General features: G+C 36.4%; 1 protein-coding gene across 1 annotated transcript in view; it reads left to right on the forward strand.

Annotated features, from left to right (window-relative positions):
* The window catches only part of KPNA3 (karyopherin subunit alpha 3), a 111,284-nt gene that overhangs the window by 66,682 nt on the left and 22,455 nt on the right, over positions 1-22,147 (forward strand). Inside the window, exons 3-10 of the mRNA XM_027848318.1 lie at positions 2,941-3,030; positions 3,208-3,237; positions 3,322-3,374; positions 3,519-3,614; positions 15,831-15,916; positions 17,007-17,093; positions 17,457-17,626; positions 18,909-18,953. Coding sequence (XP_027704119.1) covers positions 2,941-3,030; positions 3,208-3,237; positions 3,322-3,374; positions 3,519-3,614; positions 15,831-15,916; positions 17,007-17,093; positions 17,457-17,626; positions 18,909-18,953 — 657 coding nt within the window. The remainder of the gene's footprint in view (positions 1-2,940; positions 3,031-3,207; positions 3,238-3,321; positions 3,375-3,518; positions 3,615-15,830; positions 15,917-17,006; positions 17,094-17,456; positions 17,627-18,908; positions 18,954-22,147) is intronic.

The following is a 22,147-nucleotide window of genomic DNA, read 5'->3' on the forward strand; positions in this document are numbered from 1 at the left end:
TGGGCTTTCTGACTCTAAGACCTATTCTTTCTCCACTGTACCACCCAGCTACTTCATCCTTTGTCAAAATCTTGGCTAAAGTCTAATCTGTGGAATTTCTGTTTTCTTCATAATCTAACTGGTCTCCCCCAAGCAAAGTTGTTCTTTTGGCATGTCTTTTGTCTGATAAGAATGCTGTTGCTTAGTGATTACCATTTTACCAGATGTTCACAAACCAAATTATAAGCTTAATGGTAAATAATAACCAAATGAATATACAAAATAAGAAGTAAAAATGTACATGAAATAGTCAGACCTGAGTTTTAGGCAGAACAGTCTAAGCAGTTGAGTGTGGAAGATAGATTGAAGTGGGGAGTGACTTTGAGGCAAGAAGACTGAGTAGCAGGCTATTGTAATAGCGCAGGCATAGGATGATCAAGGTCTGCAAGAAATTGATGGCAGTGTTAGAGGAGAGAAAGGGGCATATAGGAGAGATGTATCAAAGAGTGAAATAATAGGACTTGGCCCCTGATTGGCTGTCAGGATAAGAAAGTATCCAGTGCCCATGCAGTTCATTGTAACTTGGTGACTTGAGCTCTTCAAGGACACATTCTTTACTTATTTTGAGTATCAACTCTCTAAGAGAAATTTTTTCTAACCTTTCCAGTCCAAACATTGTTCTCTTTGGCAGAGAAAATAGAAACAAATTAGAAGTCAAGAAGCTCTACCTTCTCTCCTTTGTTGGTTGTCATCATTCTGTTCACCCCAAGAATGATCCTAACCTTTCTTTTGTCCTTCACTTTTCCCCAATATACCCCCAAGTGTCTTCATTGTATTCCTTAGTTTTCCTCCTCTGACCTTGATTCCCAAGAGCTTTTAGGACTCTTGACATTTATTATCTGTAAACCGACTTTCTCCAGATATCTATGCTAAGACTAGTCTTAGGATCATTATAGCATAGAGTTAGAGCTGGAAAGGAACCTTAGAGATCATCTAATTCTACCCCCTTGTTTTAGATGAGGAAACTAAGTGAGGGTAGATGACTTGCTGAGATCATGCAAGGTAGCAGGTAAACAGATACAGGATTCAAACCCAGGTTCTCCGCCACTAAGTCCAGTGTTCTTCTCAATGCTACATGCTGCCTTGTGTTTAACATTTTCACTTAATATTTGTAATAGAAAGTATCTTTCTAAATCTAATGGTTTATAGTCAATACCAGTGAGATACCATGTTGAAAATTTTTTTTTTTTTAAGTGAGGCAGTCGGGGTTAAGTGACTTGCCCAAGGTCACACAGCTAGTACGTGTCAAGTGTTTGGTCTGAGTCTGGATTTGAACTCAGATCCTCCTGACTTCAGGGCTGGTGCTCTATCCACTGTGCCACCTAGCTGCCCCTAAAGATTTCTTTTTTTGAGCAGGTAGAAAGGTAGTTGATGGACTTCAGCGTAGGCAGCTGCAAGACAGTGCATTTCAGGAGAACTGATTAAAACTCTATCATACTGGATGCCGTATAGAATGTTCCCTTTTGAGTTTTTTTTTTTCTTATGTATAAACCAGGAGTTGGAGAGAGAAACCAAAAAAAAAACAAAAAACTGTGTACATCCGCCAAGTTATATACCATAAAGAATTCCTACAATGTAGGAAACGTAGCAGTTGAGAAAAGTAGAATTTCAAAGGACGTAAAATCCAAAAAATGAACTAGCAATAAAACCCTAGGCCTCAAATGTTTCTGTAAAGATACACGTCATAAGAAGCAGCAATGCTAATGCAGGGAGACAAATTTGATTCAGTATATTTCACTGTGACTTGGTGGGATGAGACTCATGACAGGAATAGGGCTCTAGAAGTACACATCTTATTCAAACAGAACAGAATTGATTAAAGGAGCCGACAATTGATAAGAAAATAATGTATATTAAGAAGATGTATTGCTATAAGGAGGTCCAGGAAGCTTGATGGAAAATAAAAATCAGTGGAGATAAGCAGAAGTGATATTACCATTAAAGTAATTTATAATCACAAGAACAGTAGTTGAAGAGGTTGAGAATATTTAGATATGCAAGTGGATAATGGCCTTCTAATTTATTAAGCAAATCTGAGGTGTTAGCAGGTATTTTTCTTAATTTTTTGAGATTGACATTAGGTAAGAAGAGAACCCTTTACCACCATTACTTGGTTGGATGGACCATAGATCTAATTAGCCCAATACAGCAGTTTTTACTTAACTTTTTTTTAATGGAATATGTGCTAATTAGCTAAAAGTTAGTTTCTCATAGAATATGCTTTGAAAGTAGCCAGTATTACGATCAATGCAGTAATGTGCCTAAGGTATATTTGGACTTAATAGCTATAAACAGCCAGCAAAATGCTTTAACATTAAGGTAATTATTTCAGAATAACTCATTTGATGAGTACTTTCTAAATAAAGCAGTGTACAGTGATATAAGAAGAAACTGTTAATGTTGTAATGACCAGGGTATCTTATAAGTGTCAGTGTTTAAAGATGTTTACTTATACATGGATTAAAATAGAGCTAATTTGGATAACCCAGAAGGGTTTTGCAGCCTTTTTTTCCAAACAAGTTTTAATTTTCAATTTTTGACTTGATTAAAATAGCAACATAAACAATTTCTAAGTAAATATTCCTATTGTAACTAAATAATATAACAAATACTATATGCTTTATATTTGAGATTTGTCACTTTCCTTGGTTTGTTACTCATTTATTAGCAGAAAACAAGGTATAACATTCTTTTCTGTTTATACTCTGCACAATTGAATCAAATTAATCTTGGATAGAAACAACTATATATGGTTTTCAGCTGCTCAACTGTTAAAGCTGAGGTATAAAATCTTAGTTTGAATCAGTTGTTCATAATAAAAAAAACGATGATTGACATGTCATAATTATCAATAGTATCTTTTATTACCTGTTGACCAATTACTTACCATTTGCCTTTCAGAACAAAAGAGATGAACATTTATTGAAAAAGAGAAATGTTCCTCAAGAAGAAAGCTTAGAAGATTCTGATGTTGATGCTGATTTTAAAGCAGTAAGTTAAATATTGTTTCTGTAACAGTTTTAAAAGTTAGCAATAACTCTTAAGACCAATTTTACAAAGAAAATCTGGGTACATTTATCTCAAACTGTTTGCGATGTGTAGACTATTTACATAAATGATTATAATTTTGCACAACTTTTTGCTGAATTATTTCTCTTTCTTTTTAAGCAAAATGTAACACTAGAAGCTATATTGCAGGTATGTTTCTGATTTAACATTTTCATTTTAAAAGTTTGTATTTAATGCTTTCTGAATTTCTGAACTTTACATTTGGTATTACAGAATGCCACAAGTGATAACCCAGTGATACAGTTGAGTGCTGTCCAGGCTGCAAGGTAAAACTTAATTTTTCCCAAGAGGGAGCTGTTTTATGATGTGTAAGGGCATAGCTATGAAGTTAAGAAATTTATAGCCTCAGTATCCTTTTGGTTCAGACTTTGATCTTTATAATAATTCTTTCCTCTCATTTCTTTTTCTAGAAAACTTTTATCCAGTGACAGAAATCCACCAATTGATGACTTAATAAAATCTGGGATTTTACCAATTCTAGTCAAATGTCTAGAAAGGGATGATAAGTAAGTATAGATCTGTTTTGCTAGCCTTGTATTTTCCCCCAATTAAAGACTTAGAATTTTTAGATAATCATTTCGGTTCAGTGCTTTCCTCTTAAAGTTCAACTGTCTCATATTTATAGTACTAATTTTTTATCATCACACTTTTTTGATACTGTATTTTTGGTGTGCTTGCCTTTGGAAATTTAAGGTTCTGCTCATTTGAGAGCGTATAAGATCTGTGTTTTCTAGAGTGTCTTTTAATTTTTTTGTTTCTGAATGAATCCAGTAGCGTTATTCATTGATTTCTCTACTTAAAAAGGTTTTAAAATAGCCTTGAAATTTTGTTCTTATGAGAGCCTTAGCGCTTTCTTATCAAACTATATATAGACTAACCACATGTCAGAGACAACATGAACTGTTCCAGAATTGAGTGACTCCCACTTAGATCAGGAATGTTCTCAGCTGATCCACTGAGCTTATGCATATGCTTCTGCAGCACTTGAGCCCATATGCTCTTTTGTAATATTGTGTTCTTTATTTGTGGCCTATCAGAAATAGGAAATAGATTTTACTTGCCTAGAAGAGTTGGAAGTAGGAAGAGCAGTGAGGAGGTGGGAATGGAAGGGGCAATATTTGGATTTAGGGACATGGAACCATTTACCAACAAGAACTAAGAATATTAATTTATCATATACCATAAAAGCTCAGCAATTTGGACTAATTGGGTAGGACAAGTCTGAATTATAAACAATATTAACGGACATGTATTTTTATTGTTTTGAAATACAGGTAGTAATTAAAATAGAGTAATTATATTTTGCCTGTATGTTGCCAAATAAATATCCTGAAGGAACTTGTTTGGAATTAAAGAGAATGATCTGTATTTGTCATAACAATAGTTCTGAACAATAATTCAGAAGTGGGCTTCCTAATTACTTTTTGGTGCTTGAAATTGTGTATAGAATGGCAGAGTAAAAGCAGGGACTTGCCTGAGCTCTCCCCTAAACCCCTCCAAATACCTGTAAAAAATGACTCTATAAACAGACTCTAGAGCAGCAGGACCCACAGAAAGACAGACTGAAACAAATTTCCAGTCCAAGACAATCTGGATGGTCAACAGGAAAGATCTGTTGCCTCGGGCTAGGACAGGAGTGCAGTCCCTAATGGGCCATGCCAGCACAGACGGGGCCCCAGCAAACCCAGAACAGGCATCAGAGGACTGAATCACTGGCAGTTGTGGCAGTTTCCAGACTTCTCAACCCCCAAATGCCAAAGACAACTTAGAAGGTCAGTCTGACTTGGGTGAGAGAGGAGCACAGATCAACCGCAGCAGCAGCTACTTCCAGAGCTCTCAGCCAACAGAAGGTAAGGGGATTGAACAACTGATCAGATGAAGATTACAGAGTTCTTTTCACTGGCACTGAGGCAGGATTCTGTTGCTTTACCCTTACTTGGATCTAGGTAGCAGTCCTGGATGGCAGTCCTGGGGTGAGGAGGAGCACTGGAATAGCAGAACTTGTGGGAGCAGTGGAGAGGAAGCCCTCCTTAGAGTTCCAGGGCAGAAAAGAGTGTTTGTGGTCATCACTGACCAGAACACAGGCCAGGAGAGGAGTAAACACCTCTCCTTAGATCATACCACCTTGGAAGAACTGAAAACTTTCAGGTCACTGGAAGTATCTCTGAAAACAACTGCACAAAACCCCTGAAGCTTGGGACAGTACACCCTCCAGGCTGAAAGCAGAGCCCTGCCTTAACAATGAGTTAAAAAGTCAAGTAATTGGCTGTGAAAATAAGCAACAGCAGGGAAAAAACTCAGACTATAGAATCTTACTTTGATGACAAGGAAGATCAAAACATATAATCAGAAGAAGACAACAGAGTTAAAGCTTCTACATCCAAAGCCTCTAAGAAAAATATGAATTGGTCTCAGGCCATGGAAGAGCTGAAAAAGGATTTTGAAAATCAAGTAAGAGAAGTAGAGGAAAAATTGGGAAGAGAAGTGAGAATGAAGCAAGAAAATCATGAAAAATGAGTCAACAGCTTGCTGAAGGAGACCCTAAAAAATACTGAAGAAAAATAACACCTTAAATAGACTAGACCAAATGGCAAAAGAGGTCCAAAAACCCAGTGAAGAGAAGAATGCCTTAAAAGCAGAATTGGCCAAATGGAAAAGGAGGTCCAAAAGCTCACTGAAGAAAATACTTCCTTAAATGGAAAATTGGAAGCAGGTGACTTTATGAGAAATCAAGAAATTATAAAACAAAACCAAAAGAATGAAAAATAGAAGACAATATGAAATATCTCATTGGAAAAACAACTGACCTGGAAAATTGATCCAGAAGAGATAATTTAAAAATTATTGGACTACCTGAAAGCCATGATCAAAAAAGAGCCTAGACATTTTTTCAAGAAATTATCATGGAAAACTGCCCTGATACTCTAGAACCTGACGGTAAAATAGAAATTGAAAGAATCCACCGATCACCTCCTGAAAGAGGTCCCAAAAGGAAAACTCCAAGGAATATTATAGCCAAATTCCATAGTTCCCAGGTCAAGGAGCAACTATTGCAAGCAGCCAGAAAGAAAGAATTCAGGTGTTGTGGAACCACAATCAGGATGACACAATGACTTAGCAGCTTTTACATTAAAGGATCAGAGGGCTTGGAATATGATATTCCAGAGTTCAAAGGCTAGGATTAAAACCAAGAATCACCTACTTGGCAAAATTGAGTGTAATCAATGAGGGGGAAAATTTGATATTCAATGATGTTCTTGAGAAGCCAGAGCTAAATAGAAAAATTGACTTTGAAATACAAGACTCAAGAGAAGCATGAAAAGGTAAACAGGAAAGAGAAATCATAAGGGACTTATTAAAGTTGAACTGTTTACATTTCTACATGGAAAGATGATATTTGTAACTCATGAGACCTTTTTCATTATTAGAGTATTTGGAGGGAATAAATATATAGACAGGGCACAAGGTGAGTTGAATATGAAGGGATGATATCTGAAAAATAAAATTAAGGCATGAGAGAATTGTACTGGGAGGAGGAGAAAGGGAGAGGTATAATGGGGTAAATTATCTCACATAAAAGAGGCAAGAAAAAGTTCTTACGCTGGAGGGGAAGAGCAAGGATTTGAGAGGGAATGAGTGAACCTTACTCTCATAGGAATTGGCTTAAGGAGGGAATAACATACACACTCAGTTGGGTATGGAAATCTGTCTTGCCCTACAGGAGAGTAGGGGGAAAGAGGATAAGAGAGGGAGGGGTGATAGAGGGGAGGACAGATTCGGGGAGGGGATAATCAGAAGCAAACACTTTTGAGGAGGGACAAGGTCAAAGGAGAATAAACGGAGGACAGGGTAGGATGGAAGGAAATGTAGTTGGTCTTTCACAACATGACTGTTATGGAAGTGTTTTGCATGACTACACATGTATAACCTGTATCGAGTTGCTTGCCCTCTCAGTGGGGGTGGGTGGGGAACAAGGAAGGGAGAGAATTTGGAACTGAAGGTTTTAAAAACAAATGTTGAAAATTTACATGCAACCAGAAATAAGATGTACAGGCAATGGGTTATAGAAATCTATCTTACCCTACAGCAAAATAGGAGAATGGGAAAAGAGTGGGGGGGGGGTGCAATTGAGGGAAGAGGGTAATCAGAATGCATGACATCTTGAGGGGAGGGGAGAGACGGGGAGAAAATTTGGAGCTCAAAATCTTGTGGAAGTGAATATCGAAAACTAAAATAAAAAAATAAATTGAAATGGGGGGGATAAAGAAATTGTGTATAAAATCCTTTCTATTCCCCATAAAATAATCTGCTTCCTCTGCCCTTCCTCCCATTTTCATTTGTCTATGAAACTTTGCTAAAGGAAAATATAAATTAATCAGCATCAAATTAATTCAGTTTTTATTATGCTTTTGTAGTTTTATATACAAAAAGTCTTATGTACCAGTCATACTTTACTCATCCTAGTGACTTGAATCCCCAGTAGGTCATTATCCAGACCCCATTCTCCATCTTCTACCACTTGATTCCTTATTCCCATCCCCCTCAAACCTCTCATCCCAAAGTTCCAACCAAACACCATGCTCTTCTTCCACTGTGCCTTTTAGAATGCCCTTCCATAGACAACAAACTTCCTTTTATCCTAAATATTTTCTTCTTCCACTTCTTCCATCTTCTAGCTATTACTGAAACCTAGCTCCTACCTGAAAATAGAGCTTCCTTGACCACCCTTTTAAATACTGACTGTACCTTATTTCACTTAGCCCACTGTCAAGGCAGGGGGAGTTGGAATACTACTTTTGTTCCCCCTTGTCACTTCCAGGTTTTTTCCTTACCTTCATTACTCCTTCTTTGAGGTTTGTGCTATGCATCTCTACCCACCCAGTCAAAATCCTAGTAGCTGTTTTTTAATAGACCTCCAGGTTACTCCCCTTCCAAACTAATGAGTTTGGTACGTGACTTACAGTTTTTCTGTCCTCCCCAACTTCTTCCCTCATACTAGGGGATTTCAGTGTATACTTTGACTCTCCTTCAAACCCCCTAACCACTCAGTTCCTCAACTGTTCATTTCCTATGATTTGTTCCTCCATCCCCCTCAGCTATACAAAAAGATGGTCATAGCCTTATCTTTCCGTCATCCACAAATATACCACCTCCATGTTTAGAAATTCCAAAATCTCCATATCTGACCATAATCTATTGACTTTTCACCTCTCCCTTGACTGTACTTTACCAGACAATACTCTTTGTCTGCGCTGTGAGCTCCATTGCCTTGACCCCTCAATTCTTTCCCAGGCAATCATGCCTTCACTAACCATTCTCTTCTTTTCTCCATCTTGACTCCTTCTGGGTAAAGCAATTCAAATCTGCTCTGTTCTTTTCTCTTGTTTTCCTAGTCCCCTTATCATTTTTCTGATTATACTCTGCCAAGCCTCAATCTTGGATCACTCCTACCATTTGCTGCCTTTGCTCCTACACATATGCTGCTGAATGAAGGTGGAGAAAATTAGACAGCTTTTCTGATTTGGTCTACTACAGATTTATGTTACATAATCTTAACTGGCTACTCACTGTTGCTCGGTAATCCTACTACATCTCTCTTATCCACAGTGGCTCTTCCAGGCCTTTTCTTCCTTCCTCAAACCTCCCATCCCTCTTCCTCTTCTACCCTCTCAGCTGAGAACCTTGCCTCATATTTTACAGAAAAAGTTGAGACTGTCAGCTACATCATCTCCCCTTTTCTTTATCTTGCATTACTCATTTACCTTCTGCCACTATCTCCTCTTTCACACTGCATCACATGAAGTGGCCTTATTCCTTACCAAGGCTAACCCCTCTACCTACACAAACAGTCCCATTCTATCCGGTCTTCTCCAACAGATTGCCTCCTCTCATCTCTTTATCACTTGTTTTCAATTTCTCCCTGTCTACTGGCTCATTTCCTCCTACCTAAAAACGTGCCTATTTTTCCCCCATCCTAAATAAAACCCTTACTTCATCTTTCCATACCTACTATCATCTCATATCTCTTCTGCCCTATGTGGCTAAGATCCTTGAAAAGGCTATCTACAACTATTGCCTCTGCTTTCTCTTCTCTCACTCTGTTCTTAACCCCTTACAGTAGAGCTTCTGACATCATAATTCCACTAAAACTGTTCTCTCTAAAGTTAACAGTGATCTCTTAATTGCCAAATCCAATGGCCTTTTCTCAGTTTTCATTTTCCTTGACCTCTTTGAAGCCTTTGACATTGTTAATCTCATCTCCTTGGCATCCTCTTCTACTTGACAGTCATCTCTTTAGGTTTTCAGGACACTACTCTCTCCTGGTTCTCCTACTTACCAGACCACTCCTTAGTCTTATTTATTGGTTCATCATCCAGATCACCTCTTCTAATCTTAGGTGTTTACAGGGTACTTTCCTGAACCCTCTTCTGTGCTCCCTCTATACTGCTTTATTTAATGATCTCATCAGCACTCATGGATTTAATTACCATGTATGCTGACAAATCTCAAATCTTATCCTGCCCTAACTTCTCCGCTGACTTCTAATCTTTCATCTCCAGCTGCCTTTTAGACATCTCAAATCGGTTGTCCAGTAAACATCTTAAATTCAACATGTCCAAAACTGAACTCATTATCTTTATCCTTAAAGCCAATCCCCTCACTCCCTTCCCTATTACTGTAGAGGTCAATACCTTCTTTCTATCCCTTAGACTTGCAATCTAAGTATTATCTTCCAACTCCTCGCAATCTCTTCCCCAACTCTTCCCCCCTACCCTCTGTAACAGATGTCAACATTTATTGATAAAGCCTGTCAACTTCACCTTTTAACATCTTTCTAAAATGTCCTCTTCTTTGACATTGCTACCACTCTGGTGTAGATTCTCATCACCTCACATGGACTATTGCAAGTCTCCTAGTGGGTCTACCTACTTCTTGCCTCACCTCACCTCATCCCCCCACCACCCTGTGTGATCTAGACCCTTGCTACCTTTCTGGTCTTCTTATACTTTACTCCCCACCGTGTACTCTTTGAACCAGTGGCACTGACCACCTTATTTTCCACAAACAAGAAATTCCATCTCTCCTGGGCATTTTTTCTGTCTGTCCCTCATGCCTAGAATCCCTTGTCATCCCTTGTCATCCTTGCCTCCTACCTTCCCTGGCTTCCTTTAAGTCTCAACTAAAATCCCAGCTTCTACAGGAATACTTTCCCCAAACCATTCTTAATTCTAGCGCTTTCTCTCTCATTTCCTTTTTATTTTTTATATAGCTTATTTGTTTGTATTTGTTTGCTTGTTGTCTTCCACATTAAATTGTGAGCTCTTTGAGGACAGGGGTTTATCTTTTGCTTCTTTTTGTATTCCCAGTACTTAGTACAGTACCTGGCACATAGTAAGCACTTAGCAAATTTTTATTAACTGACTGCTACTTTGTGTTTAATGCATTAACCAGTTTAGCTTGGGAAAGACCTACAACTATTAGCTGATAGAATACCATATTTATACATTAAACTTTTTGACACCAGTGGCTTGCCCAGAATCATCAACAACATTGTAACATTCTTTAGACTGTATTTTAATCTAAGCCATTAATGGAAACTAAAAAAATTAAATGACCTACCTTAATTCTCAGCTTTCTCTCACTTATATTCCTATTTGTTCTTTTATCTTACCTCTCTCTTAAACATTTTACCCCAGCCCTCTTCCTATCATTTCTTCCTTTCCAAAGAAAAGATTGAATTACTGTCTGTCTCTAACAAAGAGAGTTAAACTATAAAACTTTTCGTATCAAAGTCTACTACTAAATGCCTAATGGATGAAAACTGAATAGTTTGGAATCTACCTTAGATAATTTATTCCAGCCTCCTCACCTAATGCAAAGATTCATTCAATAATAACAGATGACAGATGGCTATCCAGTTTCTGCATAAACACTTCCAATGCAGGGAACTTATCACTTCATAATGTCACCCATTTCAATCTTGTATAGCACACTTACTGTTCTTTCTTTGTCTTGAAGTGAAAAGTATGGTATTGATGGAGATCTTGAATTATCTGGATATCTGTTACAAATTTTTTCTCTGTAAAAGCAAAATTCATGATCGATCTATTACTTTTTTTTTTTTTTTTTTTTTTTTTTGCAGTTACAGTACTTAGAAGACAGAGAGGACAGTGGTGTTCACTGCAATTTTCTAAGTGTCACCCAAAGGAAATAACTAGTTGGGCATGTGGAAATAATGAGTACCTTGGGACAAAGTGAACATATATGTAATCATAGCATTTGTAATGTTGAGAAGGAGAACATTGGATATAGAGGGATACTTAGAATGTTAGGAAGTTAACATTTTAGAAAGGCCAAAATGAAATGAGAGCCACAAATAAAAAATGCTAATGAAAGAACTTAGGTATATTAAGAGCAAAAAAGAAAAGATAGGCCCACTGCTTTGGGTAAATGTTAATTTACAGAGTAAGCCAAAGTAACCAACTCTGATTTGATTTCTGTCTTGCCTTCAGACTAAATAAGGTAGTACAAACTACCCAAAGCATTGAAAGTAGTAAGGGAGTACCTAGGTAATTTAAATGAGTTCAGGTTTTTCAACTGAAATTAATTTCGTTCCACAGTATTGAAAGAACTTATAGGTATGATCCCAAAATTGCTATAGTTGGTAATCTCCAGGAGTTGTGGGGAAATGGAAGAGGTGCCAGAGACTGGAATTTACAAGTGTCCTAATTTTTTAAATAGGGGGAAAAGTATATTACAAAAACTATAAACCAATGAGCTTAATATTAATCTCCAGCAAAATTACAGGAAACCATGGATTCTGATATTTAGAAAAGTAATTATTGTATACCAGAAGTCAGCTTGGGATCACTAAGAATAAATCAGCCTAAACTCATCTCATTTTCTTTTTTGGTAGTTCTTGTACCTCACAGAAATATAGTTGTCTCAGCAAGCTATTTGTTAAAAGTCTCTGATGATATCCTTGTAAATAAGATAGAAAAATCTGACTTATATTATACTCCAGATAGATTCTTAAGGTCAAATCAAAAGAGAATGTATGGGTTCTCGTTAACTAGATGGAGGCTTATAGAGAGGGTTCCACAGGGTTCTGCCGTTCTGACGCCTTTATCATCAATTTGGCCGAAACGATAGAAAGCATGCTTATAAGATTTGCATATGATACCAAATTAGAAGGAATAGCTTGCACTCTGGGTGATAGAACTAGGATATAAAGAAATTTCAGCAGGTAGGAGCAATGAGCCATATCTGACTAGATAAAATTTACTACTGATAAATGTAAAAGCCTACCCTTAGGGTAGGAAATAAACACTGTAAGGACATTGAGTCATACAAAAATTTTTAATGTTCTGCAAATTCCATATGAATAACTGGCAACAACAAAACCTAAAGCACTCCTAAGCGGCAATGCAATTTTAAGAAGGAAAGATCACTGAACTTCGAGTCAGTACTCTTAAGTTGGAAACCTGCCTTTGAGACTTGTTAGCTGCAGGACTACAAACAAATAAGTTAAAACTCCCTGAGGCTCTATAAAATGGAGGTAACAGTATTTAAACCATCTCACGGTGTTGTTGAAAGGAAGGCGCTTTGTTGTAAACTTTAAATTGTTATATATTAGCACAAGTTATTGGGTTCATTAATTGATGTATAGTGTTTTTAACAAGAGAAATAATATTCCTGTTGTACTCAGCCAATTCCCATCATATCTAGAGTGTTGTTGTCAGTAGCAGCCAGGATGGTGAGGGGACTTAAAGCCAGACTGTATGAGGAATTATTGATGTTTAACCTGGAGAAGAATTAGTCATTCAAGAATCTGCTGTGTGCTCAGTGCTGGGGGCATAAAGACAAATGGAACAGCCATCTCAAGGAGCTTGCATTTATTGGGGGATGGTAGCATATATCATGTATATATAAAAAATCCTAAAGAGTCAGCACAAGGACATTTTCTGGCTAATAGGATTAGCATCTGAGAGAATCAAAAAAGGCTTCATGAAGTGGGTTTGGAACTGATTTTAGAAGGTAACAAAATTCTCATAGGGAAAGGAAGCCAGGACAGAGGCCCAGAAAAGGGAAATGGGATATCATGTGTAAGGTATAAGCCAGTCTGGCTGGACTGCTGAGTGTGAGAAGGGGAATGCTCTGAAATAGCATCAGAAAGGTCTGTTGGGACCAGATTTTGAAAAACATTAAAAGCCAAACAATTTATGTTTGAGCCTAAAGTGATAAGGAACCAATGGAGTTTTTCAAATAGTGCAATGACCTAATGCAGCTTGCACTTTAGGAAAATGACTTTAGTGAGATTGGAGTGGAATGAGATTGAGTCAGGGAGTCAAATTAGAAAGCTGTTATAATAGTCCACACAAGCAGCAATGAGAACCTGAAGAATAGTGGCCATGGGAATAGAGGGATGGAGTTCGATATAGGAGGGGTAGTTGGAGAGATCTGGCAATTTATTAAATATGTGGGAGGGAGAGAGGAAGAGTGAGGTGTTGAGGTTGAGGCAAAGATTGCAAAATTAAGTGGCTGGAAGCGTGACTTCTTCCTCCCTGGAAATAGAGAAGTTTGAAGATGGATGAGTTTTGGGGAAAGATAATGAGTTCTGTTTTTCACATGTTGAATGGATGCCTTTCAGACTTCTGGTTTGAAATGTCCAGTATGCAATTAGAGATGTGTAACTTGAAGAGAAAATAATTTATTTTAAAAAAAAATTTTTTTTTTGAAGAACAAAAAAATTAAAGGGTCATTTGATAATTTTCCTGTGCAAGAGAGATTAGATTTATTGTACATCACTCCACAGGGCAGGAGTAGGACCAGTGAGTGAAAGTTAAAGAGCTAGTTTGCAGCTTAATATAAAGAAGGACTTTTAAACAGTTAGAGTCAACAAGTCAACAGGCATTAAGTACTTACTGTTTCAGACACTGTACTAAGCACTGTGGAAATAAAAAAAGGCAAAACATGGTCTTTTCCCATGAGAAACTCACATTCTAGTGAGGTAGAAAACAAACAAGATATATGGAGAGTATATGGAAGGTAATCTCAGAGGGAAGGCACTAAGAGCTGAGGGGACCAGAAAAGACCTTCTGCAGAAGGAGGGATTTGAATTGAGTCTTTGAGAAAACCAGGGAAATGAGTAATCAGGTAAGGAAGAGGAGCATTCTAGGCACAAGACAGCCAATGCAAATGCATGAAGTTGGGAGATATACATGTGTGTCCTATTTGAGGAATAGGATGAAGACCAGTGTCACAATTGCATAGAGGATTTGGAGGGAAGAAAGGGGTAAGAAGACTAGAAAAGTAGGAAGGGGCAGGTTATAAAAGCCAAATAGAGGCGTTATGATCCTGGATGTAATAGGGAGCTATGAGAAATTTATTGATCGGTAAGCAGGGCGTAGCAGTGGGGTGACATGGGTAGATCTGCTCTTTAGGAAAGTCACGATGGTGTTGATTGGAGGATGAATTGGAGTAGGGAGAAACTTGAAGCTGGGAAAGCAGCCAGAAGGCTACTGCAGTCGTTTTAAGATGAGATGTGTCCTGAACTAGCTAGGAGGGTGACTGTGAATGTAGAAAAGGGGGCATATATTCAAGAGATATTGTGAAAGTAGAAATAACAAGTTTTGGCAGCTGATTGGATATGTGAGGGGAGTCTGTGTGAGTGAGAATTTGAGGATAATAATGAGGTAGAACCTCGGCAACTTGGAAAGTAGTAGGAATTTCAATAGATAAGTTCAGGACAGAGGAAGAAGATTAGTTTCGTTTTGGACATGGTGAGTTTGAGAAGCCTACTGGACATTGAGTTTGAGATTTCCAAGAGTTATCTAAAATTTGATTGGGCTTTTATTGTCATACAGTGAATTGCCCAATACTGGAATTGTTCAAACTGACTGATTAACACATAATCTCTCCAGAAACTATCCGTTTCATTTTTAGACTGCTCTAATTATTAGGAAGGTTTTTTTTTTCCTTATGATCAGCCTAAATTTGTTTCTCTATAACTTCACTTATTGCTCCTAGTTCCACCCTTGGAAACAATAGCAGCCTCCCCACTACCATATCTGCCATGGGAGAAAGGAACAAAAAGGAAGGGATAAAAGGAACTGGTGAGGTGGAGACGCTAGTTTGAAGACACAGAGGCATTAGCCCTCAGAGCAGTAACCTAAAAAGTAGAGCTTTACTCCCATGCTTTAACCTCCTTCTTTATCCTTCCCTCCCCCCAGGACAACGCAGGGGATTAAAGAGTGATACCCTGGTAACTGCCAGTTCTACTAGAACACTGGGGAAGAGGAAGGGCCAGGTGCCCAGCTTATCCATTTAAATTCTCCTCTGCTAATTTCTACCTCACTTCCTATCAAATACAGAAAGTTGGACAGGGTAGTAGGAGAATTTGGTGCTTAATTTTATTGGCTTTATGCTACATAAGGACCTCAGTAGTATAGCTCTAACCTGCCTTTTTCATTTTATCTCCTACTACCCTCTTAAATAAACCATTTTGAAAACTTTAGCCAGACTGACCTTAGCATCTCCCAAATATGAGAAACTTTTTCCCATTTTCACTACAGTTGTTTGGAGTTGGCACAGAGGTAAGTTTAGGGATGTTTCTGGCAAAGCACTCGCCCATTTCAGTTTTTTTATAGGTGCAGCCTTAGCTTTGATATGTTTTTTAAGTGTATTCATGTTAATGGATTTTTTTTTAATGTGCTTTTTAGTCCTTCGTTACAATTTGAAGCCGCATGGGCACTGACTAACATAGCATCAGGAACTTCTGCACAGACTCAAGCAGTGGTACAATCTAGTAAGTAAATTAAACTTCCTTTCTCATTTTTGGAATGAGTGTAAATGCTTAAATTTTATGTTTTTAACTTTTTAAAGTATGTGATTCTAGTGTTTTCCTTGATTATTGTGGTCTTCCCCTTAAAGGCTTTGTTTCTCATTAACCTATCAGGTAATTTTTGTTCCTCTTACTATTTAAAGAATACGTTTTGTATATGAGATAACTTGAGATTTGTGTTTTTATACAAATTATTTTCTAACAGCATGCCTTAAGATTCTTCATTCCAGTATTGAAATGTTGAGCTGTTTAAACTGTTTAAGCTACAAAACATTTCGCAATTTTTCTCGTATTATAGAAATTAATATTACTCTTACCAAAATCAGCTGCCATACTTATTTCTTCATATGAACATCAATAAATGTAGGGAGGCCCAACAAAGAAATAGAGGTCAGCCTCTAGGCAGAAGGGGAAAAAGGACAGGAAGAAGAGTTCCCTGGTGCTCTAGCTAGTTCAGTAATCTTCCACAATAATTTAGGAATATTCTAAGGATTATTTCAGTAAGTAAAATGCATTAAGTATAAGGATTCTATTAGATATAATTTCTTTAATGCAAGGTAATATTATTTTATGATTACTAAGTAGTTTTTTCGCTGTTACAAAATGATATTGACCAACTTTCAGTAGGGATTAGTGATTATAGAAACCTGTTAAATGGATACAGTAACACTCACAGAGTTTATATAATCAGATTGAGGCTTATTAGAGTCTGTTAATATAGCTTTTGTTTTCAGAATAGGAAAGATTAGTTGTTTCTATCTATTTTCATTTACTTAATATTTAATTTAATTTTTAATTAATTTAATGTTTACTGTAGGATGCTTACTTACAGGACTAGCAATCTGGTGCCTTTTTGGAACATTATAACCTTTGTTTTAGAAGACTTTTAAAATGCATTATTAGAATTGGAGCTTGCAGTATGACATAATAAACATTTGTGTGTGCATATACATATACACATATATATCTGTGTTTATAATAATTTTTTAAGGTTGAAACTGAATTAGTTCTTTTTCAGTTTTTGAAAATATTTTTTTAAATTGTATAATTATAGATGCAGTACCTCTTTTTTTGAGGCTTCTCCATTCACCACATCAGAATGTTTGTGAGCAAGCAGTATGGGCCTTAGGAAATATTATAGGTAAGTTGTCCTGGATTTGAAAAATGGCTAAGACATTTAAGAATATCATCTAACTTCTTCAACATTGGCATTACCATTGCACACTATGTTTCCTCTATATTTAACATGTTTTGACTCCATCTTTTTGCCTCATAGAGAATATTTTAACATACCCTCTTGAAAAAGATGTTGTGACTTACTGTCAGGTTCTAGTAGGTTAAATTGTATGTACCCCAAATCAGAAGGGGAAGGAACAGAAATATTTTGTACCATTCTTAGATTAATGGTGAGGAAACATAAGACTATCAACATAAGCCATTGCATACATTTCAAAGTTTTCCATCTTGAATGTAATTTTTTTAAAACCAATTTTCATTTCTGTAGGTGATGGTCCTCAATGTAGAGATTATGTCATATCACTGGGAGTTGTCAAACCTCTTCTGTCCTTCATCAATCCCTCCATTCCCATCACCTTCCTTCGGAACGTCACATGGGTCATAGTCAATCTCTGCAGGAATAAGGATCCCCCACCACCTATGGAGACAGTACAGGAGGTAAACAAAGAATTATAATGGCCAGTTGAGATATTTTCCTTATCTTTATGCTTTCGATTTTAATGAACAATTGCATGCATCGGTATTTGATTGCAGATACAGGATACTCTTGGTTCATCTACATTTTTTTAATAGAGCCATGTTTTTATAGCTTAAAAGGATAATGAATAATGCCTAATTAGTTTTTAGCATAACTTTTAAAAGGGGAGAAAGAAAACTTGTTAGTGCTGAATTGTGTTATTAAATTACACAAGTAAGAAAATTATTTTATCTGTTAACTGTCGTATTTACGTTAATCCTTTACCTAGGAATATGCAATTTCAGAATAAAAAATTTTATAGGCCTTAGATCTTGAATTGAAAATAAATCTCCATAGTGCAATGAAAAAGAACTAGAAAAAGAGTCAGGAGAGTTATTCACCACCCTGCTCAGACATTAACTAGCCGTGTGTCATTTGGCAAACCACTTAGTCTCATGTGCAAAATAGAGACCTGCCACAATTGTTAAAAAGATCACGAAACAGTGTCGTGTTTGTAAGCTATAAAATGCTGTATATTTAAACCTACTTAAGTGAATACAGATTTATTTACATATTTTTAAAAAAACAATGTTTATAGGTTTTGGGTTTTTTAATCAATATTTCGCATTTATTCATCTGTCATTTGACTGGCATAATGCTGTTTTTAACGCACAACTTTAATCAAGAACAACCAGAATTTGATAAGCTTTTTGTTGCTATGGAAAAAGATTTAAATGCACTCTTGTCCTTTAAAAAGTAAAGTATGCAAGACCAGTATTGGAAGATCAAAGTTTTATAAAAGTAAATAAAATCATGCATGTGTGTTTTTTGCACAGACTTCATGATAAACCCTGTTTTTCACAAACAAGTGGCTAATTAAAGTAAAACTTTATTCCACTTAAGGAGCCCAAATATTGACTCTTAAAAACCAACTTTTTATATATAGCTACAAAATGCCAATATTCTCATCTCCAGTGTCATTCTTCTACTTGTCATGTATGCCAGGAAGGACTATTCCATGAAATGTTTTTCTTCTTTCCACTTCAGGTAGATTATCTTACTAGCACAGAATAGTTGCATTATGTAAATGAAACTTAAAATTTCTTCTTTCAGTTTTTCAGATGATTGTTTTCTCATAGAGGAGATACATTTATTTCTCTCTGTCCATTGAACTTGCCACTCTAATAAATTGAATTTGCTGATGCTTTAAAAGTCCAACAAGTAGTACTAAAGTTGATAAATCTTTTATCTTTATTTCCTCAGATTCTGCCAGCATTATGTGTCCTCATATACCATACAGATATAAATGTAAGTAAAACTGATGCTTAGCTAAGCTGTGGGATTTCTTAATTGAGATGGGAGGAGTATTATATGTCCTGTAGGATCATATTAGTTTGTAACATATGTCAGCAAAGTTTTCATTATGTTTATTAAGCTTCAGCAATATAGCTATTATTCAAAAATAGGATTATGATTTTAATGGGCTTATGTTCTAGATTGCCTATACAGCATAAATATTAATCTTGTTGGATAGCAACATGTTTTAATACTAGAATATTATTTAAGGGGCAGAATTGAAGATTAGAGAATAAAATTTAAAATATGAAGGTTGTTACTCAGGCAGATCATTTATTTTGTTGACCAAAGTTGAAGTAAATTTAATTCCTCTGTTTTGGAGATAATATGTGATCTTAGAATATTCCCAAAGCCAATAAATAAAAATGTTAAATTACCTAAAGGAAGTAAGATACTTGATAAATTTCATTTTCAGTTCTGACGTAACTGCCTGCTATTGGCAAGGTACTGTTAAGATCATTCTCTGAGCAGATTTGGTTGTGTCCTGGTAGTAGGTGCAGTTATAATTTTATAATCCTGTCCTGATTGGCAGTAAGGCCAAAAGCAATTGGTGCCTACGCTAAATCCAGCATGAATATGGTGGGCCTCTAGGAATAGAGGAAAGGCCAGGTCAGAAAAACAAAGCAGATTAAAGTTTCCATGCCTATCAGTATTAGCAGCAAGCCCATGAGTGGCTACTATTCTTTCAGCCTGGACAAGATAGGCGGAACCACAAAAAATGCTGTAAGTTACGGAGTAGTTATTGGTCTGCATTGGGGAAGGGAATTTCCACAAAAGGAACTCCTTATTACAAAGTTACTGAGAAGAAATTTTGTGCAACCTTAAAGAATTACTGAAATATGTATCAGTTCTTGATTTCCTGTGTACAAGTAATCTAGTCAGTGTTTTATTTGGGGTACATGACAATTTCAGGTATACTTTTATTACCCAATTATGAAGTATTTCTTTTCACTGTCAGGAATCCTTAAATCTAATCTTATCCTAAACAAAATATAACTATTGAGGGTGCCTAAATAAAACAGAAGAAATATGATCCAAGAGTTGAAATACGGTGGTATAGTGATCAGAACAACCATGGTACCAAGAAGACCTAGAATCAAATCTTGCCTTTGTTTCACTGACAGTGTGCCAGGCAATACATTGTCAGTCTACAAAATTCCACACCAGGAGTTCCCCAAATACTGTTGAGAAAAGAACTTGATGAGGAGGGGAAAGCAAGATAATCCTGACTTTACCTGATCGTTTTTCTTCAGAGTGTCTATCTCTTCCTGCTTCCCACGTAAGGTGGAAAGGCTCCACCAGAAACAAGGGACCTCAGTTTAGACCAAGTAAACAAATGTCAAGGAGTAGAGGAATAAACTTTTCAACTTAATGTAGCTACAAGCCATAAACCAACTACACAGATGATGACCATGTCATAAAAACAAGGGCAGATTTTTATAGCATAGTAGTAGGTCAGGAATCTGCTAAGCAGTAACATCCAAAAGGCAGTCAGGGGCTTTGGCAAAGCAACAGGTAATCAAGTGAACAAACTATATTCAGAATTGTAAAAGAGGTAAGAGATTGGAAGCAATGGCTTAACAATAGGTTTGGAAGATCATGCGTATCCAAAGTTGCAATTTCTTTAATCGGCCAATGGTACCATTCCATCCAGAGAACATCACTGATTTCATCTGATGTGATACAAGAAGACCCTGGTAATGCCAGTGTGATCTGGTGGAAAGCAGCATAGACTAAGAGTTAGAAGATGTGGTTTGGGTTCTCTCTGCCACTCAACTCAGTGTAACCTTGAGCAACTTAACTTCTCCATATCTCCATTTCCTCATACGCAATACAGAAATAAAAATAACCTAACCTGTTTATCTCATAGTATTGTTTTGAGGTTCTGATAAGATAGGGTATATGAACATACGTAGTAGACTCTAAAGCACATTAAGTATAAAAATGGTATTATATTAAAAAGTTAAATCTTTTGTTTCCCCACAAAACAAAAAGTATACTGCTTCTAACTGCAATCCATTCTTGGAAATCAGTCACAATTTTTCTTCCTGTCAGAATTATTCTCATAGAAATAATGGAGATTGTATTCCTGGCTAATCAAATAAAGAAATTTGAAACTGTTATAAAGTGGCCTTAAACAAATATTTTTCATAGGTGTTAAGTTTAAAAAGACTTCAGAGGCCATTTAGTCCAACCCATTCCTTTACCAAGAATCTTCCTCTGCAAAATTACTGACTAATATTTATCCCAATAATGGGAAACCTACTATCTACACAGGTGGTCCATTCAACTCTTGGATAGCTCTGATTGTTAGGAATTTTTTCCATGCATCAAACCTGAATTCACCTCAGCAGCTTCCATTCACTGTTCCTTGTTATTTCTTCTGGCACCAAGTAAATTAAGTTCAGTCCATCTTCATTTCTTTTGCAGACCAAACATCCCCAATCTCCTTACCAATCAGATTACCTTCCTCTGGATGCACTCTACTTTGTCCATTGTCCTTACTCAAAATCTCCTTCTGGTTTTGCTTCAGTATCTGTAAAAGGAGCCAATTGAATCTCATATTACTTTCCCAATATGATAATTCTGTGATTTTATAATCAACAATATTTCCTGAAAGCAAAAATACAGCTTCTAAATTAATGTGTTAATTTTAAATAGTAAAATTAGAATTCAACTTATAATTTAGTTAATGGTTATCTATTTTGGCCTATTTTTCTTGCCACTGTTAAGCCTTGGAATGTTATTAATTTTTAATTATTTGCTCCCAATGAATTGGATCATTATTGTGAATAATCAAAAAACCTGAGTAATTTATTAATTGAACAGAAAGGAACTTTGCCACAGGGAGGGGCTGAGTTTCAGTTTTCCCTTCTACACCTCTGAGAGGAAATTAATTTCTGAAACACACAAGCTATTTGTGATACTTATGAGAATAATTAGACGTTGACATTATAACATATTTAATTCTGTTTTTTAAATAATAAACTCATCATTGCACTATCTAGGACAGAAAGCACTGCTTTTTCAATTCAACAAACATTTTTTCTTTTTTACCCCCAAACATTTTTTTATGTACTATAAGACAATCTTGGGAACAAATGTAAATGTTTATTAGTCTTCTTTTTTGTTTGTTTATTTGTCGT

This window comes from Vombatus ursinus, unplaced genomic scaffold (genome assembly GCF_900497805.2).
Source record: "Vombatus ursinus unplaced genomic scaffold, bare-nosed wombat genome assembly UNPS02005659.1, whole genome shotgun sequence".
In the NCBI taxonomy this organism is placed as follows: Eukaryota; Metazoa; Chordata; class Mammalia; order Diprotodontia; family Vombatidae; genus Vombatus; species Vombatus ursinus.